Below are 27,999 nucleotides of genomic sequence, written 5' to 3'. Positions count from 1 at the left end.
GAGGCTGGGGGGATGATTCCTGGTTATTTACACAAACCCTTCCTCTCCCAGCCCCCGGCACTGAGCTCCCCTAGAGCAGTCTCACGTCTCTGCTGGCTCTGGGTCCCCATCAGGCTCAGTATCACCCTCCAACCCCCTCTCCTAGCACCGGGTCCCCCAGCTCCTCCTGTGCCCTGAGACGAATGGGACAGTGGCAGAGGGCACGTGGCTCAGCGTATGACCTGAGCAGCCCTGGAAGCTCTAGCCTCCCTGGAGACAGGGCCAAACCCCTCCGGCCTGACCCAGCTTATCCTTCCACGGCTGGCAACGTGAGCGCCACACCCCTGACCCTGGGGGGCCCTTCGAGGCAAGGCCTGGGCCTGCTCCAGGCACACACTGACGATCCAAGAGCATTTTCCATAAGCACCGGAGTGGGGGCGGCTCCCTGTTGTCCTTGGCACCGACGTCCCCACACCCACGGTTCATGCACGGTGCAAGTGGGTGGCCTCTGCCCTAGATATGCTCCACGTCTCGTGGCAGGGTGTGCTGAGCAGGTTGCCAGCAGGAGCCCCGTCTGCAAAGGAGCTTGTGGGGAAAGGCTCCATACGTACATCGAGTGCGACTGAGCGACCTGGCAGAAACGCTTTGTAACACCCCAGGCCAGTGCAGCCACATTGCAGGACACCGGACGTGCTCCAGCCGCAGCCCTGCTATCGACGGGGAATGCAGGGGGTCCTGCCATGTTGCTGGCCTGCTTACTTAGCCCGGCTGCAGCTTTTCTTCCCAGCAAGCCCTTGGCAGGCCTGGAAGGAGGGGGCACGTCGGGAGCCCCCAGCTAACACCGTGCTCACAGGCTGCAATCGCCTGGAGCGTTTCTTGTAGCAGGTCGGGCGCCTCTGACCTATTGCTTCAGTGGAAAAGGGGCTGGGGGAGGGGGGTTGCACAAGCCGGGTGGAGGGGCCGGTGCCCGGGGCCAGAGAACGTTGAGATATCCCTCGGACTTGCTAAGTGAAAGCCCATGAACAATGGAAAACGTGGGCTCTTTTCAGACAGGTCCTAGAGGCAGACTGGGGCTCGCCCTGCGGCGCCCAGGCAGGCCTTTCACGGCTGGGCAAGTCTAGGCACAAGGGCCCAGGCCAGGGGCGCGGGATGGGTTCACCGTGGGGCTGGAGGGCGAGAACGCGGCCAAGCTGAAGCGATGGTGCCCTCCGCTGTCAGAACTGCCAAACTGCAGCGGCAGGAACCGGCCCTGGAATCAAACCGGGGCCAGGAACAGCAGGGCCAGACCCTCGGAGGGGAGAAAGCGGGAGAGCCACCTGCAGCCACAGCACCTGGCTGTCTCCCAGCGAGCAGCGGTAACAGACGTGCTCTGCTCTAGCGCTCACTTGGGATGGCGGTAGCAGAGGGCGAATTGCGCTGTACTCGAGGCCAAGGTTCCAGTCCGAAATCCAGCCCAATCCCCAGCGGCTGCCCTGCTAGTCTCACCCCGCAGCCAGCTGACCGAGGTCTCTCTGGGCCCTTGTTTCACGGCATAGCCGGTGGCTCCTCGAAGCCTCAGTCCCACGTCCACGAGGCATGGGCACTCTTGCACCGGTACCCTCTGGCACCGACGGGCCGTGTGGCGCTGCATTTCATGGAGGGCGCGGAATGAAAGGGGATCAGGACCCTGCCCCAGTGACTAGAGCACAGAGCTAGTGCCTCTGCGGTAGCATTTTTGCTGCAAGCCTCTCCGGCCGCGAACGAAGCCTGTGCCAGGCTGGCATGTGGGCGCCGCAGGGCTGGGAACAAGTGTGTGCAACGCAGCCGAGATCGGTCTCACCCTTAGGGCAATGGCTCCTAGTCTCGTTCCAGGCCACTTCCCATCTTTCTGGAGTCGGATTTGTCTTGCGTAGCCCCCAATTTCCCTTCACTGAAAAACCCGCTTGCTCACAAAATTAGACTGCAATTTATCTGCACGGGGCCTCCAGTAGCGTGGGACCCTAAGCAACTGGCCTGCTTGCCACCACCACCGCCGGCCCTGCATTTGTGACCCTCCCTTTGCCCATCCTAGCACCTCCACTGAGACCACAGCCCCCCGGTTGAGAAACATGGATCTGGAGGAGCTAAATACCCCCGGGAGACCTCTGCACGCATGTACTCCTGGCGGGAACACGGTCCTAGAGGAGCCAGCCCCACTGGCCTCGGTGCTGCACACACATCGGGAGGGACAGCCCCTGCCCCCAAGAGCTCACCATCACAAGTTACACGTGAGGGATGAGCCTGTTTCACTGACGGGGACCCGGCCGCACAGAGAGCTAGTGACTTGCCCCAGAGTCGGAGGAAGCCTGGGACCGGAACGTGAGACCAAACCGAAATGCTACAACCCTTTCCTGCACTTGTGGGCCCACGGCCCACCCCGATCCAGAGCCATGAGCCTGGCCCAGACAGGACCCCAGGACTTGGGGAAGCAGAGGAACCAAACCCTGCAGATACTTCCTGTCTACAGGAAAAGTCCCTGATTCGCTAGAAAGAGAATTTCTCCAACACACTCTCCTCCCAGCCACCATGGCAGCTGCTGTGTCCTGATGCATCCCAGCCCTTCCCGCTCGCAGCAGCTCGCAAGCTGTTCTCCTCTAGTATTAGACACAAGTGCAGGCTAGAACATTCGCTGGAACAATGTGTCGTACTGGGTTTTGCTGGAACACCGTGTCCGTTTCCTAGGGACCGCGCCGAGGCAGGCGGCAGGCACCTGTTGAGCAAACTCTCCCTAGTGCTGTAGGAGCTGGTGGGATTAACCCGTTAGTTGCCAGGTCAAAAATAACACAGAAAGCCGATATCCAAGAGCTCACTAACTAACCTGGCTAAGTACATGGAATGGCTGCAGTTCTGCGTCTAGGGAAGAACTGTGCGCACAGCTGGCAGGCACCCCCGCCACACACACACCAACCTCAAATGTTTCCAATGCGCTCGCAAGAGGCCCTGGGAAAAGGCACCCTTGTTGTGCTCTGCAGTGAGTGCCACATGCATCCAGGTACAAATAACATGGACTGGCTTGTCCGATGCCACCACGTTTCCAGATCGTGCAAAAAGCATCCTGGCAAATCAGCACGTCCCATAATATTCCTATTGACCTGAATGTTGGGAATCATGAAGAAGGGGGTAGAGAATATCTTATGGCTGCTCGAGAAATCCATGGTGCACCCATATCGTGAATATCGTGTGCAGAGGTGGCCGTCTCGTCCCCAAAAAATTATCTTGGCATTGGAAAAAGTTCAGAAAAGGGCGGCAAAAACGATGAGGGGTTTGGAACAGATGCCATATGAGGCGAGATTAGTAAGACTGGGACTTTTCAGCTTAGAAAAGAGGAGACTAACAGGAGATATGAAAATAAGAAAGTAAATAAGGAAAAGTTATATACTTATTCCCAGGGCGTGACAAACGGCGGGGAAAGCCGCTCGCCAGCCCCGCACTGCACATGCACAAGAGCCGCATTGCGCATGCATGTGCTTCCGGTAAACGGGGCGCCGAGCTGAAATCTACTCGCCATGGGCGAGTAGATTCGATAGTTTGTCGAGCCCTGCCATAACACAAGAACTAGGGGTCACCAAATTAAATTAAGAGGCAGCAGGTTTTAAACGAACAAAAGGAAGTATTTTTTCACACAACGCACGGCCAACTTGTGGAACTCCTTGCCAGAGGATGTTATGAAGACCAGGGCTTTAACAGGGTTCAAAAAGGAACTAGATACATTCATGGAAGACAGGGCCATCAATGGCTACTAGCCAGGATGAGCAGGGAGGGTGTCGCTAGCTCTGTCAGAGGCTGGGAATGGGCGCCAGGAGGGATCCCTGAATGGTTCCCTGCACCGTTCATTCCCTCCGGGGCACCTGGCATTGGCCACTGTTGGCAGATGGGACACTGGACCGGATTGCCCTTTGGTCTGACCCAGTCTGGCCGTTCCTATGTTCTCACGCAACAAGGGGCTTAAGCATACGATGGCCTTGAACCCGATCTCGCCGGCGCAATACGTTAACCCCACAAGCAGGGCCACGATTTTCAAAGGTGACTTGTGAGCCTGAGCCACCTGCAAGGGGCCCGAGTCTCAGACGGCGCTGAGCTCCACCCTCTGCAAATCGAGCCCTTGCAGCTGTCTCCCCTGGGGAATGCCCTTTGCCAACGCAGGCAGCTGCGGGAAGCCTGAACAGCACCAGCCAGTCCCAGTCCTTCGGTGAACCCTGGGGCCGGGCCAGCAGCATTCCAGAGCCCGGGACGGGGAGAGACCGGGAAAGCCGTTTCTAGCCTGTGCTGAGCGCCTGGAAAATACCCACCTCCCTTTGGAGCTACGTGAATATGCCTGCCCTTGAAAAACTGAACAGGAGTCCATCCCCCGGGGAGCCCAGGCGGGGAGCTTTGTAGGGCCCTGCAGTTCTAACGCCGCTCAGCCAAGGGTGGGCAGGTGAAAACGGAAGTGGGAGCGAAGCGAGGCAGGAAAATCCCAGAGCACTTCTTGCATTTCCTGCCGGGAGCCAGGGAAGCTTTGCCCGACTGGCTTAAAAGGTGAAAAATGACCCAGGGCGAATGGTGTAATAACCTCCTTAGTGTGTGCACGTGCAGTACTGCCCTCTGCTGCAGGGTGTCTGAACTGAAGGTGTCATAAGCCCTGTACTGCAAGTAGCTCATGAAGAGTCTCCATTAACTCAGATGATTAGCACTAAAGGGGCTAGTATTTCACTCCCACTTCGGCTGTGGCACACTGTATGCTAACAGCTGTCAAGGGCCTTGCTCGGGCTGGCTTTGTTACGATACCCTCTGCGACCTGGGTCATAGCCACCAGCGCCACTCACCCTACCCTGCACATCCCTAGCACAAGCGGCCCCCTCTACAATCGGCAGCCACATTCTCCCTCCTCAGCCAAGCTGGCCATGGAAAGGTGACAGGGAGGGTGCCCAAGGGTGTTGGGGTCGGTCGTTTCCTGTTTCCAGTGCTGCTTTGCTTGTGATGTTTCCTAGGCAGGAAGGGTCCCGGGGGAGACAGCCCTGCGCACAGCCCGGAGGCAGCTCTCAGTGCCTGCTGTTGGAAAAGCTGCTTTTCGGTAACCAAACGGAGCCAGCTTCCTCTGAGCACCCACTGGACGAGGGCGGCCCCAGGGCCTGGGCATTCGGCGATGCAGGCTCAGTTCCCGGCTCTGCCCCAAAGGCCCCAGGCTGCCCCGGGCAAGTTGCTTGCAGCTTTCTGTGCCTTGGTTCCCCAACGGTAAAACAGAGACGATCCCTCCCCTCCTCCCGGCCTGCGTCCGGTCTATTCCGTACACAAGCATCCTAGGGCAGGAATGATGGCGCTGGGGCTTGACGCCTGGAGCTAGGGGTCTGCTTCCAGCCCCGGGAGCTCAGGACAAGCCAGCCAGTGTATCCTGCCGCAGCAGCGACAGGGGGCCAGACTAGCTGAACCCTGTCCATACCCCGCTGAGACCAGAGGTACGAACCGGGGGCAGCCCCTTCCACTGCCCCTGCAGCCAGACTCTGCAACCGGGATGGGACTCCTGGAGGGCAGGCCTTGGAGGGCAGGTCCCATGGAGTTGCCATAGCCCAGCTGGTGGGGGGACTGTACCTCCCCCCCCCCCGAACGCATCGATTCTCACCCTCCACGTGGAGACGTCAGGCTGGATGCTCGGCCCCTCCCCACCGCGCCTTTTAATTAATTTTCTCTCTCCTTGTCATCACTGTTTTGTTCCCGTTTTCAATTGTTTCCCGGTTTGTCCCTGCCAAGGGCCTTCACAGCTGAGGCTCCTGGCTCCAACGCCTGGATTTTCTGCTCCCACACAATGCAAGGCCACAGGGTTTGTTGTAACTGCCGGCAGCCGGCTGTCCTTCTCCCTCCGTGGCAGCACAGCCCCTGGGCAGCGTCTCGCTCGCCTTTGTTCAACCCCCAGCGTCTTTTCTTTGGGGGTTATATTTAGGTTTATTTTTGTGTTTAAACAAGTGGCTCTGGTTTGTTACCAACTCTGCGCTGACCTTCTTCCATTCGGCCCAGGAGTTCTTTGCCGTTCTTGCTGAGTTGTGCTACAAGACCCAGGCCAGAGTGGGGCTGCGTAGCCACAGAGCAAGACAGGCCCTGTGCCAAAGATCTGACGCTCTAACAGACCAGGCCGACAAAGGGTGAGGGAAAAGAAAGATTAGTGAGGTTAGTTTTACAGCTGGGGAAACTGAGGCTGGGAGTGTTGGACTAGTGCCTCAGTTTGAATGAATGTAGTAGGGCTGGCAGTAGGCTCTAGAGTCCGTCCTCCTAGCCTGAGGCGGGATTAAGCATGCCTAGACCATGGCTAATCTGGCCTTAAAAACACTGGCATGTGTAACATTGCTCTGGCTGCAAGGGCTGGCATATCCGACTCTCTGGCTATTGAATTCATTCACTCCAGATGAAGTGACTTGCCCAAGGTCACAGAGTCAGTGTCAGATCTGGGGACCAAAGCCAGAGCTCCTGCAGCCCAGGCTGTCTGTAATCAGCACCCCAAGGCCCCAAGGTGTGTGACAGAGCATGTGTACACTGGCTGCTGCTGGTAAATTTTGGAGAGAGGCCAGGACTGTCCCTTTAAGACAGGGAAAGCTGTCCTGCTCTGTCGTCTCCCCCGCCACTGCTCTGCAGAGACGGGGAACAGGGGCAGGGTGACACCCAGATCTCAGCTCTCCTCTCTCCCCACTCTGCACAGCTCGTAGGTGGGTCCTGGGAGCAGCTTGGCTGCAGGAGAGAGCCGGGGGAGTGGGGGAGGGGAGGGGCAGCCGAACACAGGGTGCCAGTACACGCTGCTCAGCAGCTGGGTGGGCTGCATAGAAACGCTGGGCGGCCTGTGGGCCATATTGTGCCCACCCCTGCTCCTGGGCTCCCTGCCCCTTCCTGTTTAGGGCCCTTTAAAGATCCTCAGCGCAAGGGTGTTTCTCAGGGGGTCCCTTTGCTGAGGCCCCTGAGCCAGGCAGCCCCAAGCAGCTCTGCGAGGGTTTTCTGGGGCTCTCACTTCTATGTGGCCCCCGACTGATTTTTCCGTGAGTCACTGGCCCCGACCCCAGAAGGTTCCCCAGCCCTGGTCTCAGCTGAGGGCTCATCCGTGCAGGCAGCAGTTCCCCACCACCACGAGAACACTAGTCCGAACCTCCAGCCCGACAGCGACGTGTGTGGGCCCCGGCCCGTGGGCCAGGCAGGTGCAGAACGCTCCACGCGCCGCGTTCCCCATCTCGCCTCTAGCTACAGCGACTTTGCCCACGGGTGTGGGGACACAAGCTGCAAGGAAGGGGGCAACCTCGAGCCCAGGGTGTCAGCTCCACGGGGTGCCACAGAGACACGAGGCTGAATGGGAGCAGGCCCAGGGAGGAGAGGATGTCTCTGCATCTGGGACCAGCCACCCTTGTAACACCCTTGGCGCTAGGCGCTGTACATACGCAGCAACGGGACGCTCCCGGCCCTGCAGTGCTCACTCACAAGGTCAGGAGGGGATGAGACCACAGCAGGTGTCGGCAAGCAGCACAAGGCCAGGGGATAAGTAGCGACCACAGCATGGCAGAGGGGTCTGAAACCCACGGCTGCTAGAAAACAGGAGGGGGATGAAACAGCAGCGACTTCTGGAGGTTTAATAACCGGGTGTAAAATGATTACAGATGGTTCCCCCCTTGCCAAAGACTCTGGTGCTGAGCAAGCTGTTACAATAAGACACAATCCAACCCCTGTTGGACCAGACACGAACAACACGGGCCGGCAAACACGTGCGGCTTAACCGTTCCACAACCATGCAGATGAGGGGGGACTCAAAGTCAGATGCGCCCCCAAAGGGCAAAGCTCACGGGAAATTGGGAGCGAAAGCTCCATAAGGGAGACCGGCTCGATCCTGCGTCAGGCAAGCGAACCTCAGCGGCAGGGAGGTGGCCGGCAAAGCCGGGGGGTTAATTGATGTGGGTCGCGGAAGCCACGGAGGAATGGAGAGCAAGGGCAGGAAACCCCTTTAACGAGTTTGGGGCCCTCCAGGCCACTCACCATGTTCAATCTTGTGGCAGCCACCAGATCGGCAGCTTGACCTGGCTTATGGGACCCAATGACATGGGGGGGGGTCCCGCATAGGCCACGGGAAGGGAGAACAGTCCCCCCGGCACTCACGGCTCATGCAGCATGTAGCGGGGGGGGGGGCATGTCACACACTGGCAGGACGGGACAGCTGGATGGGCGCCCGGGACAGACCGGGGATCCGCAACGAAGAGCCGGAGCCGAGCTTGGCAGCCAGCGCCTGGGAGAGGCTCCGCTCGGCCCAGGGAGTGACGCGGTGCAATCGGCGATCAGCGGGCGAGGCGAGCGGGACAGGACGGCCCCGGCTGGCTACACACGGGGAAAAGCCGGCAGCAGAGGGGAAGAGGGACTCCGCCCTGCCCCCTTCTGGTGCACGGAGACCCAGCTCAACACGCCCCGTTTGCTCGCCTCCCCGCTATCACTGAGGCCGCGTTTTGACCAGCAGGGCTCTCGCTCCCACCTCCGTTCTGCCTCCGTGCTCCCCCTCTGCCCGCCTGGGGGGTCCAGCGAGACAGCCTGCTCGCCTTCCCTCCTCGCACACATGCCCAGGGAGCGGCCATTAGGGTGCGACAGGGCTGGATGTGCACCCAGGGTGATCTCCGTTAGGGTGGGGGTCTCCAGACCCTTCCGCCACCACGGTCCTCAGGAGCGGAAATGCACCCAAGGAGGCCACCCCCGCATCCGGCTGCTGGCCAGATCGCCAGCACGGCCCATCCAGAGCTTCGTAGGATGGGTTTTGGAAGCAGACCCCCCGGCCAGGCTCCTGGCTCGTACCAGCGCTCTCGGGGCTCTGGGGAGTGCACAGGGGCCAGGCAGCGCCGGAGCTCGGTGGGGTGCCACCAGGATACACCCAGACGATCACTGCAGAATACTCCACCTTGCTTCGGCTTCCCGTCGGGCAGCGGCCTGGGGTGGCCACGTCTCCTGGGGCGAAGATGGTCTGGAGGGGCTGCCTGTATTTATCTCCTGCGCTAGAGGCCTCTGCTGCCCACGCGGCCTCCGGGAACGACTTGCACGTTGTCACCCCCTTGTCCTGCCGGCCACAGACGAGTGCGTGGGACGGGGAGTCGGAAACCCTCGCCCGCTGCCTCCCGCCCTGCTCCGCCGGCACGGTCCTCGGGCCCTGCCAGGGGGAGGAGGTTGCATGGAGAGCAAAGTGACTCCCTCGTTAGGGCCCCCCCGTTCAAAGAGCTTGATGGTTTGGCCTGGATCCGTGTGGGAAGAGTTGGGGTTTCTCCCACCCAGGCAAATTCCTTTGGGGCTGAGCTAAACGTCGTGTTGGACTCGGAACAATTTTGTCCCCTCCGGTTTTTTGTCAGCTCATGGGGGGGGGGGGGTGCCCACTTTGTAAAGCAAAGCAGCAACGTTTGAAAAGAAAAATACCGTTTGGGAACAAAAAGTCAAAACGTTTCCTTTCGAAACGGCCAAACTAAAACTCCTTTGACTATTACAACCCCCCCCCCCATTTTGTTTTTCCAGCTGAAACTATTTGCTGAATTCAGCCACAATCTGACGTGGGTCCCTGCCCCCCAGGGGCCTTCGTCAGGGACTGTCCCATTTGCCATTCTAGTAAGACGCACGGCGGCTGACTTGTCCCCCTGCCCCCCCCAGTGGTACTGGCCACTGGCAGGCAGGCAGGGAGCACAGCTGAAGTTGGGTACCCCTGGCTGGGGCAGGCCAGGCACCGACGGGGGGCCGGAGGCATTGCCCCGGGTGGGGACAGTGATGGGGCAGCTGAACAATGGGCCCCAGTCCTGGATGCTCAGCTCTCCGATGCCCAGCCACTGGGGAAGGCCCACGGGGAGGGTGGACCCTGGCAGACACACGGAGATCTCCCAGCCTGGGCTCTTTCCCCATTCCACTCCCACCCTAATACCCTGCTCCGTGGGGCCGCGACCACCAGCTCGTATGGGCCCCTGAAAGCCTGGGGGGGTGGGGGGAGGAGGGAGACGTCACAGCCTGGTCCCTGGGCATGTGCCAGAGGCAGGGACCAGGTCCGGGCAGGAGGCAGCAGGAACCGGTGGGGAGGGAGGGAAGAAGGGGGCAGCAGAGAGGTGAAGCGAGTTCCTAGCTGACCTCACACTGGCAACGCTCGGGTATTAGCAGCAGGTGCTGGCCACAGAGCCCGACCTCCTGGCTTGCCCACGCGGTGGATCTGGCGTTTCGCACCTGCCTTGCCACTTGCTGGCACTTGCTTTGGTCAGTCTGCAGCCCGGCAGAGCCCGGCAGAGCCCGGCACCAGTCTCCTTGTGGAACGCCCTCCTGGGGCTGCAGCCAGCCAAGGAAACCCTGGGATGTGGCAAGCTTGGGCCCCTGGTGCCAGGCCAGGCAGCACTACGGGCGCCCGAGTGCCACCGCTGCCTGGGGGAAGCTGGGCATCCAGCTACAACCCCTCTTGCTGCGGCTCTCCTCGGAGCCCCCCTCCCACTGGCGGCCCAGGCTGCGCTCTCAGCCGGCGCCTTCTGCTTGTTGGCAGCTTTCGGCTAATTCTCAACTTGCGGCTACTAACCAGCCCCCGCCAGCTCCCCAGGCAGGAAAACGGACACTCACCGGCCACATCTGCTGTGGCAGCCAGCTGGCCAGGTGGCTCTTAGCCGGATCAGGGACCTGCGGCCACAAGGAGCCCCGTATTCTGGAGAGGACGACAGCCAGAGCACGTTGGAGAGGGAACCCCTCCCTCCACCTCCTGCTCAGCCGTGGGGTCTCCCCAGGGAGGGGGGCACCTAAGCCCTGAGACTGATCGAGGTACCTGACTCCGGAGCTCACTGTATCGGGCTTCGGCCCTCTAGGCTTTACTGATCATGGGGTGCCTGTGGCATTGACTAACCTGCCAAAGTCCCATCCCCGGGTGCACCGGGCTCCGGGCATGGGCTCTAAAAGCCCTGGGGGCGGGGGAGGGACTAGGGCTGGTGGGAGTCCCAAAGGGGATGCACTTCCCACCCTAACTCCGCCCGGGACCTCCCTCACCTGCCCCTGCAGTGCAGCCTTGCCCCGGGCTTGCCGGGCCCCTGGCAGGCGGATGGGGTGGGACCCAGGGGAACGGGGCGGCTCTTTAGCAGCCCCCAGCGCCCCACCCTGTCCTTCGGGCCAAGGTGGGGAGAGGAACCTTGTGTCCAGCTCGTCTGGCAGGCACAGTCGGGGAGGGGGAGGGACGCAGGGCACCGGGATGTGCCGCAGGATCAATTCGGGACCAAAACCCTTCTGGAGACTGAATGCAAATGCTCCCCACAGGCCGCATCCCGCGGCCGCACAGAGCTCAGTTGCCCGCGCCGCTGAGTCGCCCACGCCGCTGCCCAGCCCCCCCACATTAGCGCTGGCTGGGGGCGCACTCTTCCCTCCCGTCGTGCCGGGTGCTCCAAAGCGCGAGCCCCACAGCCAGGCCCGGCCGGGCCCGGCCCCCCCGAGCCAACAGGGCCCAGTGCAGGGGACTCAGCCTCCCAGGGTGACCGGCAAGGGGCTCCCAACATACGTACAGGGGGTGCTTGAGGACGCAGGCCAGAGCCGCAGCGAGGAGCAGGGCCACGAGCCCCATGCACAGGGAGGAGAGCAGCAGTTCCACCGTGTCGTCGTCTGGGAAGGAAGCAGGGAATGGCCACTGCTCTGGGGCAAAGCCACCGGGGCCCGTGCGCGAGAGCTCCCCAGCGGCTTGGTGCCACGCGCAGACCCACAGCCCACAGGGACTGTCTCCCATTCTCTGCTGCCCGGCATGCTCCCTTGCACCCGTGCAAGGCGGATGGAAGATGTAACCCTTCGGGCTGGGGAGCCCTGGTGCACAGGGCCGTGCAAAGCAGCGGAGTCACAAGCCTTGTGTCTCGCACGCTGCGGGGGGGTTGGGGGGCGGAGCTAAGCCTGGGGGAGATGCTCACCCCGGGGAGGGCAGGACCAGTATGGGACATTGCGAGGGGATGCCCCCAGGAGCAGTGCTGAACCCCCAACTCTCCCCACCCAGGGCACAGCGCCTGGATCTGCCCTCGCCTCACCTAAGCTTCTGGTTCTGATGGTGAGGACGGAGCCCTGGGCGCTTCCCCCGTCGTTGCTGGCGGAGATGCCCACCCTCAGCACGGAGTCAGGGGCCAGCCCCGCAATGAGGCAGCGGCGGACGGAGCCGTTCACCACCAGGGCTGCAATGCAGGAGACGCGGCTGCTCAGGCCTGGCTGGTGAGCCCAGGCCCGGCCAGCAGGCTCAGAAAGCCGGTCGGTCGGTGCCTTACCCTGGGCGCCTTTTCCCTGCTCCTGGTAGGAGATGGTGTAGTTCCGGATGAAGCCGCCTCGCTCCTCCAGCGGGATCTCCTCCCAGTGCACCTCCACCTGCGTTGGCCAGATGCGGGAGGGGTGCAGGGTCGGGGCACGGAAGGGAGCTGCAGCCACATAGCGGGTGGGGAGGAAAGGGTTAACCAGCTCCATCCGCCTCCCCCCTTCATTCGCAACTGTTGTGTTTTAGGCTTTTCAGCAAAAGGATCTCAAAGCCCTCTACAAATATTAGCCCTTTCCATCCCTCCCCACCGCTCCATTAATGGTAGGCATATTGAGCCATGGCGTGGCAAAGTGACTTGCCTAAGGCTATTCAGCTGTCAGTAGCAGAGTAGGGAATAGCCCCCAGGAGTCCTGCCCTAACCACTAGCCCTCACTCCCACCTCCTTGCAGGGCTGAAGAGTCCCAAATGTGTAGAAACCAGATAGCCCCAACTCGGTCTCATAGGGTATGTCTACACTACCCCGCTAGTTCGAACTAGCGGGGTAATGTATGCATACCGCACTTGCTAATGAAGCCCGGGATTTGAATTTCCCGGGCTTCATTAGCATAAGCGGGGAGCCGCCATTTTTAAATCCCCGCTGCTTCGAACCCCGTGTAGCGCGGCTACACGGGGCTCGAACTAGGTAGTTCGGACTAGGGTCCTATTCCGAACTACCGGTACTCCTCGTGAAACGAGGTGTACCGGTAGTTCGGAATAGGCACCCTAGTCCGAACTACCTAGTTCGAGCCCCGTGTAGCCGCGCTACACGGGGTTCGAAGCAGCGGGGATTTAAAAATGGCGGCTCCCCGCTTATGCTAATGAAGCCCGGGAAATTCAAATCCCGGGCTTCATTAGCAAGTGCGGTATGCATACATTACCCTCCTAGTTCGAACTAGGAGGGTAGTGTAGACATACCCATAGGAGCTCCCCAAACCACCCTCAGGGCTTGGGGGACATGAGCTCAGCAGCTCACACCAGGCTAATGCTTCCCCAGCCAAGCCCTTGGCTCTCTTCGGTGAGCTGCCCTCCCCACGGGCTGGCTGGAGCACGGCCAGGTGTCTCCTCGGGCAGGAAGGGATCTGCCCACGTCTGCCCAACACACTCCGTGCTTACCGATCTGCTTGGAGTAAGCGCTCGCAGAGCCGACAGCCCGCACGGCTCCGTCACTCAAGGCAAAGACGGTCAGGCTGTAGAGATACCCCGGCTCGATCACCTCTGGAGGAAACAACAGCCACAAACCATGATGAAACCTCCAGGCTCTTCCACTTCGCAGAGTGCGCGCTGCCCCCCAGGTCTCCCTGTAGCCCCCACAGGGCGAGAGGCTGCAGGGGAGCTTTGGGGAAGGGGGGTTCAAACACACAAATGGGTGTTTCTCTACGCTGGGGCACACCTCACACGAAGCCTCAACCCACATGCTTCTGGGTATCTGCTGATCGCAGGGGTCAGGCAGGAATCCCTTCCCCTCCCTCCCAGGCCCACGAAGCCCTCAGCTTCGCTTATGGTTACAGGTGCCTGTTCCCAGCTGGCAATTCCTATACTCCCCCCTCGCCTGGCACCCTCTGAGGCCTCAGCCCCACACTCCTGTTCCTGCTGCCCCGCCTGGTCCCATCCGCCCCCCACCTGGTGTGGCCTCCCCCAGGCAGCCCAGCAAGCCCCCATCTCTCCACCTCCCCAGCCTGCGCCTGCCGTCGGGCTGGACACACCTTGTCCTACAGCCGTGCTTGGGTTGCCAACAGGGTTCCAACGTGGGACCTGATGAGCCCATAGCACCAGAGCTAAGGGAGTAACTCTGCAAGCTGGGAGCAGTAGTAGGTTCTTATCCTCGCCGCTTACTAAAGGACAAAGACCCGTCTCTTGCTGCCTTAGTGCCGCATGCAGTGACAGCGCTCCGCACAGCCTTGTTCACGAAACGAGATCTGATGTGAAGTCCTGGCTAGGAGTGTGGAGGGGGATCCTGACTCGGTTTTCCCCTCCTCCTGCCCTCCCACCCCGTCACTTCTGCAACAGCCACTCACCTGCCAGGACCACCCTGCTGATGTTCCCCGGCTCATAGTGCCAGCTGCTGTTGGGCCCCCGGGTCTCCCAGGCCCAGCCCCACTCGAAGACGTAGGCGGGTGCAGCGAAGCCAGGCGGATCCCACTGCAGGAGGAGGCTGCGGTCGCTCTCTGGAGAGACCAGGACTGGCAGCGGCAGCGGCACTGGAAGGAGCATGGGGAGAGCGGAGTGGGAGGCCTGGCCCCATGGGCAGGACAGTTTCTCCCCCCAGGCCCTGCTCTGAAGGGGGAACAGGTCAGGGGGAGCAACACCTGGGCGGGGAGAGATGGAGCCGAGTGGGTCCCGGGGCCCACGCTGTGCACACATGCTCCATTATGGGCTCCCCCCATGAGAACCCAATGTCCCCTTCCAGCTGGGAGCCGCCCCATGTAGCCAAGAGCCCAGACGCATGGCCCTTCCCACGTTCCCCAGCACAGCCAAGGCCAGGCCTGGCCACCCCGGTCCAGCCAGAGGTTGCCTTGCGAGTGAACCCCCGTGTCGGGGGGCGCAGAGAGCAGCCGAACCTGCTTGGGCCGGCCCCGCTGGGAGCCGCAGCTTGGTGGCGGGCGACTCGCCGGCGGCGTTGGTGGCGGTGAGGAGGAAGGTGTGTTCCTCGGAGGCCGGCAGCTCCAGGGTGTAGTGCAGGGAGCGGGTGAGGCATTCCAGGGCAGCCGGCTGCCCCCTTTGCTGCCACCGCAGCCGGTAGGTCAGGATCCGGCCGTTGGCGTCCTGTGGCTTGAGGGGCTGCAAGGGAGAAAGCGGCAGGGAGACGGGGGGGCTGCGCTCCCCCACTAGCACCGGACTGAGGGACACGGTAGAGCTGACTGAGAAATGACTCTCCTCCCCCCAGGATTTGGGGGTTCACTAAAAAGCCCTCTGGAGTCTCAGAGTCCCGATGAAAAGCTGCAATTGCTTTGGACAGAAATGGAAACCTTTTGCAAAAACGTCCATTTTATCCTGAGAAACCCCTTCCGCTACCAAGGAAAACCAACCAGCCCAAAGGAGCGCGCTCATCTTCCATTGCCTCCTAACTGCAAACAGAGTCAGCAGCACGTGGGGGGGTTTCTAGGGGGGTCCTTGGCCCTGAGCTAAGTAAGCGCTTTGGTCGCTGGCAGGATGAGAACACAAGGTCATCGCTGATAAAGCTGGCAGCTGCCGTACAGCTGGGGGAGTGGCCAGTAAGGAAGAAGGCAGATCACAGACACTGAATAATCTAGGTTGCTTGGTAAGCAGGGTGCAAGCAAACGATATGCGTTTTAATATGGCTGAGTGCAACCCTGCACACCTAGGAATGAAGGTAGCAGGTTTCAAACAAACAAGAGGAAGTATTTCTTCACTCAGCACAGTCGACTTGTGGAACTCCTTGCCTGAGGATGTTGTGAAGACCAGGACTTTAGCAGAGTTCACAGAAGAACTAGAAAGATTCATGGAGGTTTGCTCCATCAGTGGCTATTAGCCAGGATGGGTGGAGGGGGCGTCCCTGGTCTCTGTTTGCCAGAGGCTGGGAATGGTCCACAGGGGAGGGCTCACTGGATGACTCCCTGCTCTGTTCACGCTCTCTGGGGCACCTGGCATTGGCCCTTCCCAGGCTGGGCCCTCGCTTAGCCCCCTACCTTCCACAGCAGAGTGATCTTGTTCCTGTCGGCAGCCGCGGGCCTGGCAAGTCTCCTCCAAAGAGCGGGCCCTCTGGACGGGGCTAGAGGAGGCCATGGCAAAGGAAGGGAGAGGCCGTCAGAGAGTGGGCCCTGCAGGGAGGAGCTGAGCGCCGATTGCTCTGTGCTGCCACCCGGGGGAGACCGGACCAGACCCGCCACCCCAGGCAGTGACTCGGGAGTTTAACCCTTCGTGGCGAATAGGATTGTGTGACAGTGGCGCTCGCCTAGCGGCTACCCGGACAGTCCCTGCCTTGAGGAGCAGGCAGTCTAACAGGGCGGGAGCTAGAAAACGCCGGCCAGACTGTCCACCCCTACTCCGCCCTGCCCTCTTGCGGGCCTCCTGCCCACGCACGGAGATCGGGGTGACCGCAGGCAGCTGGCTCGGGCATGCTAGTTACGTGCCGGCGTGACCCGGGTTACTCACATTGATGCCCCTGCACTGTGCGTGGGCAGGGCGGAGTAGGGGTGGACAGTCTGGCCGGCGTTTTCTAGCTCCCGCCCTGCCCATGCTGCCCCAGCTCATGCGAGGGCTGCCAGATGGTTTCACGAAAATACCGGGCACACTGGCCACGACATCACAATCCACATCACGGCTGATTTCGAAAGTCCCGGACAGTTCTATTGTCTCCGTTCTATTGTCTCAGTTCTATTGTCTCAGTTCTATTGTCTCCGTGTGTTTCCCGAACAGAAAGCTCCAACACCGGCCTGTCCGGTTCCAAACCGGACACCTGGCGCCCTACTCGTGGCTGGTCTGCTGCAAAGGGAGGGAGGAGGCGGTCAGGAGGGGCTGGAGCGGGCAGCACGGCTCCCTACCCGCGGGCAGAGTCCTCACGAATCTCTCCGGGCTCCAGGCGCTCCAGGAGGGGCTCCCTTGGCTCCAGCGGAAGGCGACGTTCCGGTACCGCGCCCGCGCCTGCACGGAGTAGTTGGTGAAGGGCGAGACGCCGCACACGGCCTTCGAGGCGGGCACGGCCTCCGCACCTGGGACCTCCACCTGCACGGGGGTGGGGCGGGTCCTTGTTACCCCTCCTCTTTGTAGCTGCCCCCGATTCTGCCCAGGAGCCCCGATCTGCTGTGCAGGGCGGGCAGCGCTAGACCGGAGATCAAGCCAGCTGGGCCCTTCCCTCCCCCGTCGCCCAGCCAAGGAGCGAGCACCAGCTCTGGCCCCACAGGCCACCTGAGCGTCACAGAGGGATGCAGCTAATCAGGGACCTCCAGAGCCCAAACCAGGAGCAGCTACAGCTTGAGCCAGAGTCAACCCTCCCTGGGCGCCTGTTACAGGCTCATCCCTCAGTGGGTCAGCCGTGGGGGTGGGGGAGGGAAACGTGAAACACAAGCCCCGTGAGTTACACCAGCACCCCCGGCTCGCACGGGAGGTGGCTAAGCACCGGGGGTTTGAGCGAGGGGACTGGCTGCCACTCTCTCAAGCTCTCTGAGCCCAGGCCGCCTGAGCGGGGAGACGTACGGGCCAGCCCCTCGGCCGGCGGCTCTGCCCGGGGCTGCTGACTGAAAGCTGAGGAGGTGCCAGGTTTTTGGGGGGTGGCGGGTCTGAGTAAATGTGTGTGTGTTGGGGGGAGGGGCTAGAACATTCTGGCCGTTCATCCCTGTTTCAAGCATGGGACTTGGTTCTCAGGGAGCGTCGTGCGCTTGCCCAAGAGCGCTGGGCCAGGGACTAGATTAGGGGGCTGAACCAGCCGGGTCCTGCCTGGATAGATGGAGGGCGAGATGGCTGAGCCAGCCAGCACCCCCCCCCCGTGTCATTCCTGCAGCTAACTCCCCCACCCCCGCACACAGCCACCCACCTGCCTCCAGGGCGCCCCCTCCACATCGCGGTACCGGAGCTCATACTGCGCATCTGTCACCTGCAGCAGCTCCTCGCTGGGCGGCCGCCACGCCACGTGGAAGCAGTCGCTCCTGTTGGCCGTGGCGCTGAGCTCCGGCGGGCTCAGCTTCACTGGGACAGGAGACACACAAGCCTGGGCGGCGTTTCTGCAGCCGTCCCCCCCAACTGCCAGGGACCAGCAGCTCTGCCCAGACGCAGAGAGGGGGAGGTGCCAGCCCGAAGGGCACACAGAGAATCAGTGGCACAGCCGGGACTAGCCCAGTGCGCTCCCCAGGGCCACGTCGCAGGAAACCCCCTTCTGCCCCGACTTGCCATCCCAGCGTGTGCAGGGAAACGTTGGTTCCAAGCCGGACCTGGGAGCCCCCTGCCGGTGACCCAGGGCCCCTACCCCGGCTCCCCACGCTGGTGCTGGGTCTTACCAATGCTCATTCCATGCACGCACTGGCCTGCAGCACTGGCCTGGCCCAGCGGGTTCACGGCCGTGAGCCTGACTCTGAAAGAGGCAAAGAGGTTCTCCACGGGGATGGTGCAGGAGCGGCTCTCCCGGCTGGAGACGCACGTCCCGGCCTCTCTGACCTCCCAGAGGCATTGGCCTGCTTCTCTACGGGAGAGAGCCCAGGTTAGCCAGGAACACGAGGGGCGGGGATCCAACCCCATCCTTGCACCCGCCAGCTCTGAGCAAGGCCGCGGGGGGGGGGGGGGGGATCAACAGCTGTAGCTACAGTTTTCAGGGACAGCCCTTTGGCTGTCAGGCGCAGGGGACTCACTCGGTGATGTGGAGGGTGTATGTGGTTGGAAGGTAGGTCTCCGGCCCGGGGTCCCAGTAGCAGGTGATGTTCCCTCCCCAGAAGCTGACGCAACGCTCCACACGCAGACCTCCTGGCGGGACTGGACAAGCGGAAAAGGAACAGCCAATAGAACCAGCGTCCGGTGCTGGAGGGGACGGCTCTGACCGCAGGGTGCAGCAGCTGGTCCAGGGGCTGGGCACGAACTGGGCTTCCATTCCCCACCCCATCCCGAAACAGAACCAAAACAGGCCCCCTCCTCTGAAATGGAATGTGAGAAAAGGGGATTCCGGCCTGCGTGTGCGAGAACCGCGTGCAGAGGGCAAAGGGTGAAACTCAGAGTGGGGGGGAGGAGGCCAAGGGGAACGTCGTGTCCCCCTGAGATTCCAGCATCGCTGGCGAGTGTTTGACGCGCGTCGCTTTCCAGCAGAATAAACGCCGGGTGGGAACGTTCCATCCAACCCCCCTGGACTGGACAAGCCAATGAGCTTGGCAGGGACTCAGCCTCTCTGCCAGCCTGGCAGACCACCCCCCTCGGCCGGTGCTGCCAGTGGGAGCCGCGCGCCCTTAGCCAGCCCTGTGGAAGGCCAAACCCGGAGCGTCTCCTCCCTCCGTGCCAGGGAGTGCAGGGCTCTGCACCCACCTCCTGCCTGGTACTCCGCTGTCCCCAGCAGGTGCAGATGGCTCCGGTGAGGCAGGTAGCAGCTCAGCTCCCCACGGGGCCACTCTGCCCGGAGAACGGCCACCGCAGCCACCGTGCCGTTCCTCGCCGCGCCCTGGCTCAGCGGCAGCTGCCTGCTCTCTCCATTCAGCCTCCAGACGATGTCACTCGGGCGGGCATGGCCCATCTGCTGGCAGCTGGGATCCAGGCTGCAGGAGGCCATCAAAGGGGCGCCGAGGCTGGCCACGGGGGGATGCAGGCTGAGCATGCCACAGCTGGGCTGCGGCGTAGGGATCCTACTGCCGGGGCTGTTGGCTCCTGGGGAGAGAGGCAGGACACAGAGAAGAGGGAAGCTGGGGTCTCTGCCAGGCGGACACAGGTTGTGGGCCCCCAGAACGGGCCTGTCTTGGTTTAGCCCCCAGCCCTGCTCCCAGGATGCTGCACCTACACTGGCAGGCTGCCCGGAGCCCCGAGAGAGCGGGGGCATGCTCAGTGCTACCCTAGAGCCAGGCCCGCCCATCGAGCAAAACTGCACTGGGCCAGGAGGTGAAAGCGACCAGGGTCTCGCCTGCTCCCTGCAGGAGGGTTCCAGGGCAGGGAATTGGTCTGGGCCCGTTTTCCTCCTCTTCAAAACCTGCACTAGAAACCTGCCTCCACGCTGGCCGGAGCAGGCCCCCCAGGCGCTGGCTGCTTTCCGCTCCGGGGCTTTCCCAGGCTCTTGGAAAACTCACTTAAGTCAGCACACTTGAGCGGCCCATGGAGGGGACGCCGGACTGCCCAGTGTGGACACTTAGTAGATGCAGTACCCACTCGTGGGCACTAGGTGGAGCCAGGGAGAAGAATCCAGACAGGCCCTGGATTTGCTTTTCTTGGGAACACGCCGAATTGCAGCAGCCGCTCGGGGAACCCGGGTCTGTGCGAATGGAGGCCGCTTGCAGCCCCAAAGCCGGTGGAATCACGGCCACCCACTTGCTGTTGTCTGGAGCACCCACCCCGCCTCAGGCACCCGTTTGCAAGCACAAAGAGGCAGGCAGATAACCACCCCCGTGCACGCACCCAGCCTGGGGGAGGTGGAGAGAGCTGGGCAGAGGCCACAGGGTCGAGCACTGCCGGGGTGCTACCGTCTTGCAGCAAGTCCAGCGCCAAGCCCCAACACACATGGGCAGATGGGGCCACAGGCTGCCGCGGGAGGCAGGAGGGGAGGAACTGAGCTGAGGCAAAAGAAACAAGACAGGGGCCAGGCGGGCAGTCAGTGGCGCTTGCCGTCAAACATACAATATGTGCAGTGTGGACTGTGGGCAGCAGAGCGGCCTGACGTTGGGGAGGGGCAAAAGGGGCAGTTTTTCCAAGATCCCCATTTAAGCGGCTCCCAAGCGAGTGGCGTTGCAACCTGGCACGTGGGGGTCCGAGCCCCACTCAGCTTTGGCCCGTCCCGAGGAGCAGGGCTCTGAGCTGCATGCCCAGGGCGGAGAGCAGGCTCAGCTCTCTGGCGAGAGGAGTGCAGAGCGGGTTCGCTCGCCAACCCAGCAAGAGCCGAGTGAGGTGCAGGCTACGAGGGTGAGGGGCTGGGGCCAACGCCGCAGCCGTCAGAGGGCCACAGGGGTCAGCCATCAAGCCAGGGATCCCCCCGGCTCACGTGGTGCACGTGTGTGCGACGTGACAAGTTTCCTGGGACCAACAGGCGTGTTGTGAGCAAGACACGAGGAGTCGTTCTTCTGCTCTACTCTGCGCCGATCAGGCCTCAGCTGGAGTCTTGTGTCTGGTTCTGGGCGCCACATTTCAAGAAGGATGTGGAGAAATTGGAGGTCCAGAGATGCGCAACATAAATGATTCAAGGACTAGAGAGCAAGAGCTAGGAGGGAAGACTGAAAGAACTGGGCTGGTTTAGTTTGGACAGGAGAAGACTGAGAGGGGATATGACAGTGGTTTTCAAGCACTTAAAAGGGTGTTACAAGGAGGTGGGAGAAAAAATATTCTCCTTGGTCTCTGAGGAAAGGACAAGCAGCAATAGGCTTAAATAGAAGCAAAGGAGGATCAGGGTGGTTCAGCACTGGAAGAAGTTGCCCAGGGAGGTTGTGGAATCTCCTTCCCTGGAGATATTGAAGAGCAGGTTGGACAGACGCCTGGCAGGGATGATCTAGATGGTGCTTAGGGCTGCCAGATGGTTTCAACAAAAGTACCGGACACGCTGGACATGACTTCACAATCCACATCCCATCTGAGTTAGAAAACACCCGACAGTTCTAGTGTCTCAATTTGTTTCCCCAACAGAAAGCTCCAGTACTGGACGGTCCGGTTCAAAACCAGACACCTGGCGACCCTAGTGGTGCTGGGTCCGGCCGTGAGGGCTGGGACTGGACTCACTGGTCTCTCGAGGGCCCTGCAGCTCTAGCGTTCTAGGAGTCTAGGAGTCTGTGGTTCTCTGGCAGCTCTACAGTGGCGGGACTGGAAAGGGAAACAGCCACCTGCAATGAGCGTAGGAAGATGGGGCCCTGAAGCACAAGCCCACGTACTACCGGCCTGGAGCGAGGCCTGCAGCCTAGACAGCACTGTCAAGGCTTTGCTAATATAAAGCCGAATTAAACGGTGAGCAAGAGGTAGGCCCCACGCGCGGACGTCGGCAAGAACGGGGCTGATTTCACAGCAGCGTTTGTACCTGCGAGGCGCGAGGCGCGAGGCGCGAGGCACAGGCCGGGCAGTAACAGGGCACCCGGTGGAGAAACCCCTCACAGGTAACAGGAATGAACCAACCCTGGCTCAGGACAGTCTCGGAACTGACTGCGTGGCTGATAGCGAGCCTACAGGGTAACTGGCTCTAGGTACGGCGGGCTGGCACCCTGATACGTCAGCAGTGATGGGGGACTTGCTTGTCCCTGGGTGCACAACTGTACCCAGCGGCGTTGTGCCCGGCCGAGGGGCAGCGGCGGAGGCCATGCCACTGTCTGAGTCGCGGCCCTGGTCACCAGCCCACGTTCTTGGCCCACCTGTAGCACTGGCCTGGGAAGCTGTTACTGCGCTTTGTTTGCACTGGCCTGGCCTGGCGCCTTTGGTCCTTGTTCCATTTTGTGGTCCTTGGGGGCTCCTCAGAGTCTGGTGCCAGCCAGCTGAGCAGTGCCAGTACGACAGGCAGAGGGGCAAGGACGCAGCCGAACGGTGAGACACTGGCCCAGGCAGCACACCGGCCACTCCTGACAACCGCAAGGAGCAGGGACAACAGACTGGAGACGGCCTGCTGCCGGGGGAGGGGGGGGAGCAAGCTCCTAGCCCCAGCACCATGCGACTGCAGAGTAGGATCAGGGACTGCCCAGCCGGCGACTCCTTGGGCAGGCGGGAGCGTCCCAAGGCTGACGGGGACCAAGGGCAGAGGCTGCTCTGGCTTGCGTCTTGCCTTTGACATCAAGATGGAAGATGAGGGAAGATTCTCGCTCTGCTGCAGAAAGACCTACAGGGTCTGTAACAAGCTCAGATGCCACGGGCCTTACTTTTACCTCTCCTCTGGGAGGTGTCCGCAGCTGCGCAGGGCCTGCTATGGCACCGCCCTGGGATTCGGTACCTACTGCAAAGAGGAGCAGCACCTAGGTTTTCCATGGAAAGCTCCCCCAGCTCAGCCCTAGGGCCGGGCTCCCTGGGAGTAACTCTGCCTCAGGGATTCATTGTTATCTAGAGACCAAGGCCAAAGCCAGATGCCCCATGGTTCCTTCCACCTAGGACCATTGTAACCAAATCACGACAAGCATTCCTTCCCAGACTAAAACCTTGCTCGCACGCTCAGAACGTGGCCGGCTGGAAGAGCATCACCCGGAGACGAAGTAGAATCGGTAGCATCGGACGCTTCAGCACGCACGGCATTTGGAACGGGGCAGGTTTATCTTCGTACCAGGGAGGGCAAGGGCCACTTGTCGAACTCGCGAGAGCATTGCAGGATTGGCCTTTAAAGAGGGAAGCGCTAAGGGGACACATTCACCCGGTGCAGAGAACTAGCAGAAGCTCCGTGCACCATCTACCTCCCTGCCCTGGGCATAAGTGGGGTAGAAGCTTGGTGACGGCCATCTGCCAGGTGCGTGTCCCCTCCTGTACGTGACAAATGGATCCTCAGCTGCTGGACATTCAAACTAGGCCACTTTCCGGCACCGCAGCGCACCCTGTCTCAGTGCCTCCGGCTTACACAAGGGCACGGAACCAGGTACTGAAATCGGTGTCGCTCGTAGGTGGGAATGGCATCCCTCCCCCTGCAAACATGCCAATATGCCTGGCCCAATTGGGAAGCCAGGGGGATGCTATTTGCCCACCATCAGTTCCAATCTGGTGCAGTTGGGTTGCTACCTCGGGGCCGCATGCTAATCCCGGGATGTTTTCTCCACAAAGAGGAAACCTTTCAGTGCTAATCAGAAGCAAATCCCTGCAGAGCTACGGAGCGGGGCTGGCCCTACGCCAGTGACACACACAATGTACCTTCTGCTTCAGAAAGACGGGGGGGGGGGGACTTAAAATATGTAACCAAACAGCAGAATTGCCCTAGAGAAACAACACAGCAGCAGCAGAGGGAGGCCCGGCACAGAGCCGTGACTCACGGAAAACCAGCCCCGGCATCCGGAGATGGAATAAACAAGCTCACTGAAACAGTCAGCAGGTGTGTGGGGCTGGCGGCGACCTGCTGCATCCATCAGCCTCCTCGCTTCAGCCCATTTTCCATCTCCGGTCAAAAGCCTTTGTGCTCCTCTGGGTGTTTCTCACTCTCCCCGAGCCTGGCTTGGGGCAAATCTGCGGGACTCCACTCCTGCGCGTGGCGGAGGGAGGGGGTGCAGGGAACAAGGCAGCTGTCTCTGCGCTCACTGTGTCCGGGGGCTTGCTGCTTGGATGCTGGCGCGAGTTAGAGCAGCCCGGTGGTTGCTCTACTTTACACTCTGCTTCGTGTCCCCCCCACACTCCTCATGTCCCCGCCTCCTCCCCCTCTTCCTTACCGGACCTGGAGATGCCAAATGAGAACATCCACGGCAGCATCACATTCAGCCACATTCTTGATGTCACGTCACGAACGACAGCTTTGGTGGGAAACCTTTACAAAAATAAATGGGGGGCAGGGGAAAGGGGACAACAGGAGTCTGATCCGGATCCCCCTTGCCCTAGTGTGAATCAGGAGTGACACCACTGATGCCAGTGAACGTATCCCCCTTGGCCCTCGGAAAGCGGCAGGCGCATCCGCATCCGCATCCGCAAAGCAACAGGGTTTGGAACAATTCCTCCTGGTTCTGGATAAGCTGGGCTAGAAAGGGACACAAAAGCAGCTTTAATGCCATGAACCTGTGGGAGCAGCCAGATTCCCTGGTGATGGGCAGGGCGTGAGACTAAATAAACCCGATCCGCACTCTGTGCCTCAGCACTTCCCCTGGGCGATGGGGGCTCCTCCTCCTCTCACAGCCTGGGTCCAGCGCTTAGAAGCAGGGTTGGACTCTGGCTGTAGGTTCTCACCCGGGGCCCACAGCTCCCGGTATCCCTACCCAGCGAGCACAGAACTCCTTTGCGGTGAGGCCCACGGGCGTCCCTGCCTCACTCGCTCAGCAGGGACAGGGTCTGGCCTCTGCCTGCTTCCCCCAGCCCCCTACACCTGGGGGCTCCCAAGCCGCAGAAGCCCTGGCTGGCCCAGCATAGGGTGGGCTCTGCTCAGCCCGCCTGGGAGCAGCCTGTGAACAGACACAGTGTCTCCCAGGCCCGCTCCTGGGAGGACTTCGAAAGTGCCTTTTGGATGCCAGCCAGGGAGGCATTTCCATGGGGCTGGGCCGGTCTCCTGCCACCCCCCACGCTGCCCTGGGAGCTGCAGCCTTCAGCATCCCTGTTGTAACTGAGCAAGTCACTGGCATCCCCACGCAGGGAGCAATGGGCTCAGCCTCCCCTCCCTGAACCGAGCCGGGTCACTAGGCTCTTCCGAGCGTGCCTGTGGCAAAGCTTTGTTTGGGGGGTGGGGATGGGGTGAGGCAAATTCCAAGCCCTAAAGCAAGAGCTCTCCTGCTCCTGGCGGGGATTCCATTCTCTCCAGAGGACCGCTCTGTCGAGAGGGAAGATTTGGCTGGAACGACAGAGTGCGATTAGCGCTGCCAGTTACTGGCTCTTTAACGAGATGAATAGTGGCTCTTGAGGAGACTTCCGTGGGCAGCCACCCCCCCAATGCGATTGATCCTTCAGTCGCGATCGGATTTCCCACTCACGGGCTCCTTTCTGCCGAGGATAGCGCGTCAGGCACTAATTACAGACTCGCTACCACCCCCTCAGACACTGTAAGTTAGGGGAAGAGAATCACTCATTCTTAGACAAGGAAACTGAGGCACAGAGTCGAGACAGTGACATGCCCAAGGATGTGCGCTGAGTCAGTGGCAGTGCTGAGAATGAACCCCCAGCCCCAGAGCCCCTTGCAACCCTTCCAGGAGGAGGAGGAACATCAGCCAGCCTTTCCAGAGGCGCCTACCCACGGCGCAGGAAGGAAGTGGAGAGGATTTAACTGCAGAAGGAAGCGCTTCCCTCGCGGCATCCACATCGGGCCGTTTCAGCCACCGCCTGGGGCGCAGGGAGGAAAACTCTAGCGCTGGAGCTTAAGCAAAGTCCCCGCTTGCCCAGGTCTCCAGCGCAGGGAGGGACGCGCTGCTGCGCTGCAGACCCGACCCCAGCTGGCTCCAGTGGCCTTTGATCAGGCCCCAGCGCCCAGGCAGCAGCGAGCCCTTGGCTCATTCGGCTTGCCCGGGTGGCTGCGGGTTACCAAGCCCCTCTCGGGCGTCCCGTCCGCAGCAAGAGGTTCTTCCCCATCCCGAGAACAGCGGCGATTTCCGCGCCTCTGTGCCTGGGGCCAGCCGGGAAGACCGGCACAGCCCGGTGCTCTCCCAGGGTATGTCTACACTACCCCGCTAGTTCGAACTAGCGGGGTAATGTATGCATACCGCACTTGCTAATGAAGCCCGGGATTTGAATTTCCCGGGCTTCATTAGCATAAGCGGGGAGCCGCCATTTTTAAATCCCCGCTGCTTCGAACCCCGTGTAGCGCGGCTACACGGGGCTCGAACTAGGTAGTTCGGACTAGGGTCCTATTCCGAACTACCGTTACTCCTCGTGAAACGAGGTGTACCGGTAGTTCGGAATAGGCACCCTAGTCCGAACTACCTAGTTCGAGCCCCGTGTAGCCGCGCTACACGGGGTTCGAAGCAGCGGGGATTTAAAAATGGCGGCTCCCCGCTTATGCTAATGAAGCCCGGGAAATTCAAATCCCGGGCTTCATTAGCAAGTGCGGTATGCATACATTACCCTCCTAGTTCGAACTAGGAGGGTAGTGTAGACATACCCCCTGCTCCTGGGGCGGGCAGGGCTCCTGCCTCCCCCTGCCCCCCCCCCCCCCCCCCCCTTGCCCCCCCCCCCCCCCCCAGCGCTGCTCCCACTCCGGGCCCGAGAGCAAACCCCGCCAGGACTGGGACTGGCAAAACACGAGTCAGTCCCACTGCCCCGTCTCCGGCACCCGCCTGGCAGCTCCCCCCGAGCTGCCCCTCCCGGCCCCTCCCGCACCCCGCTCTCTTTCCCTGCCCAGCCTCCCACCGGGCGCAGGCTGATCTCGGAGAGTGCCCCATCCCATGGGCTCAGGGACAAGGGGCGGCTGCCTGAAGCCAGCGCTTTCCCGCCAGTACCCCGCAAGCACCAGGGGCCCTTCCCCTCCGGTTTGTGGCTGGAAGTGGGATGCCCACGCCACGTCACAGGAGACCTGGCTAATCCACCTCTTGGCCTGGCCCGGGAGTTAGACGCAGGCAAGTTAAATGTCCCACCCGCCACAGACAGACTCGCGCTCACTGGAAAGCTGCAAAACCAGCTCCGCCCGGTGCTTCGGGGGCTCTGGGCTGGAAAGGCGGCGCTGCCCCATCGGAGGCACAATGCGATTTCCAAAGGGGACCCGCAGGTGTCATATGGCCAAGGTAGTCCCGTTGCAAGGGGTGGTTAAAGGTTACAGGCAGGGCTCCCTCTAGGGTTTTTCCATGCGCAGAATAAATGTGCTGTGCACCCAGGCATGTGCAGATGTGCACCACCAGCACAAACCCCCCTGGCGTCTATGGGGCTCTGCTAATCAGCTGGGCAGCATTTGAATTCCTGGTGACAGGCCAAAAGCAGAACCCCATCGCGCTGGGTGCCGCAGACACAGCCCCTGCCCCGAAGAGTTTATGATCGAAACGCATGGCAGATGGGGGACTGAGCCCCTGAGAGATCAAGTGACTCCCCCAAGGCCCAGCACACAGGCAGTAGCACGACTGGGCATCAAACTCCTGCATTCCGAGGCGCATCCCAGCGGGTGCTACTGCACGTCCCCTAGAAGCCGGTTCCCTGGCACAGCCGAGCTCCAGCCCCTCCCCGAGGGAGGCAGCTCCCAGCCTGCTGGGCTTCCAAGTGTGTCTGTTCCGCCCCGACAGTCGTACAGCAAAACTCCATCTTTCGGGGGGGGGGGGGGGGCAGTCCCACGGCAAAGCCCATAAACAACGAGGCTGGTGCCTGTCCTGCGGGAGGGCGGAGGAATCGCTCGCAATTAGCGCGACAGGTAATAGCGCAGCTCCGCCAATTGCAGCGCGGCTGCGCAAGGAGCGAGCTTTAAGCGCCCATCGAGACTCGGCGCGGAGTATTACCCGGTCCCCGAGCAGAGATCGAGTCTTCAGCGGAAGCCATAAAGCCGCGAAGACAGGCGCCTGCTAGGCGCACAGGGGCGGCTCCGGCACTCTGCTGGGATCGGGAGCTTTTGTGCCAGACGGAAGATTGTAGCAGCCAAG

General features: G+C 61.4%; 1 protein-coding gene across 2 annotated transcripts; it reads right to left on the bottom strand.

The window, feature by feature from the left end:
• Positions 1-7,551: 7,551 nt before the first annotated feature.
• On the bottom strand, positions 7,552-26,074 carry LOC112546408 (granulocyte colony-stimulating factor receptor-like). Of its 2 annotated transcripts, XM_075902564.2 has the most exons (15): positions 24,178-26,074; positions 19,199-19,534; positions 18,538-18,658; positions 18,190-18,371; positions 17,730-17,881; positions 16,741-16,921; positions 15,886-15,968; positions 14,797-15,016; positions 14,254-14,436; positions 13,352-13,453; positions 12,216-12,362; positions 11,985-12,125; positions 11,478-11,574; positions 10,555-10,636; positions 7,552-9,127 (listed from the first exon to the last, which is right to left on the bottom strand). In XM_075902564.2, the coding sequence occupies exons 1-15, from the start codon at positions 24,230-24,232 to the stop codon at positions 8,564-8,566; spliced, it is 2,646 nt and encodes an 881-aa protein (XP_075758679.2). In that variant the 5' UTR covers positions 24,233-26,074; the 3' UTR covers positions 7,552-8,563. The 2 variants fall into 2 exon arrangements, with proteins under 2 accessions (XP_075758679.2, XP_075758678.2); XM_075902563.2 differs by lacking the exon at positions 24,178-26,074 and having other exon boundaries at positions 19,199-24,166.
• Positions 26,075-27,999: the final 1,925 nt, after the last annotated feature.

Source organism: Pelodiscus sinensis, chromosome 32, assembly GCF_052426305.1.
Source record: "Pelodiscus sinensis isolate ZL-2025 chromosome 32, ASM5242630v1, whole genome shotgun sequence".
NCBI lineage: Eukaryota > Metazoa > Chordata > Testudines > Trionychidae > Pelodiscus > Pelodiscus sinensis.
Note: the sequence above shows the minus strand (reverse complement) of the source record. Positions and strands in the feature narration are given on the sequence as shown.

Excerpts from the sequence above, each read along its gene's own strand:
- LOC112546408 (XM_075902563.2), bottom strand. The coding sequence starts at position 19,736 with ATGGGCGGGCCTGGCTCTAGGGTAGCACTGAGCATGCCCCCGCTCTCT. Across the intron at positions 11,575-11,984 it reads CATCAGAACCAGAAGCTTAG|ACGACGACACGGTGGAACTG; the intron begins GTGAGGCGAGGG and ends CTTCCTTCCCAG. Across the intron at positions 9,128-10,554 it reads TGCCACAGCAGATGTGGCCG|GGCCCGAGGACCGTGCCGGC; the intron begins GTGAGTGTCCGT and ends TCCCCCTGGCAG.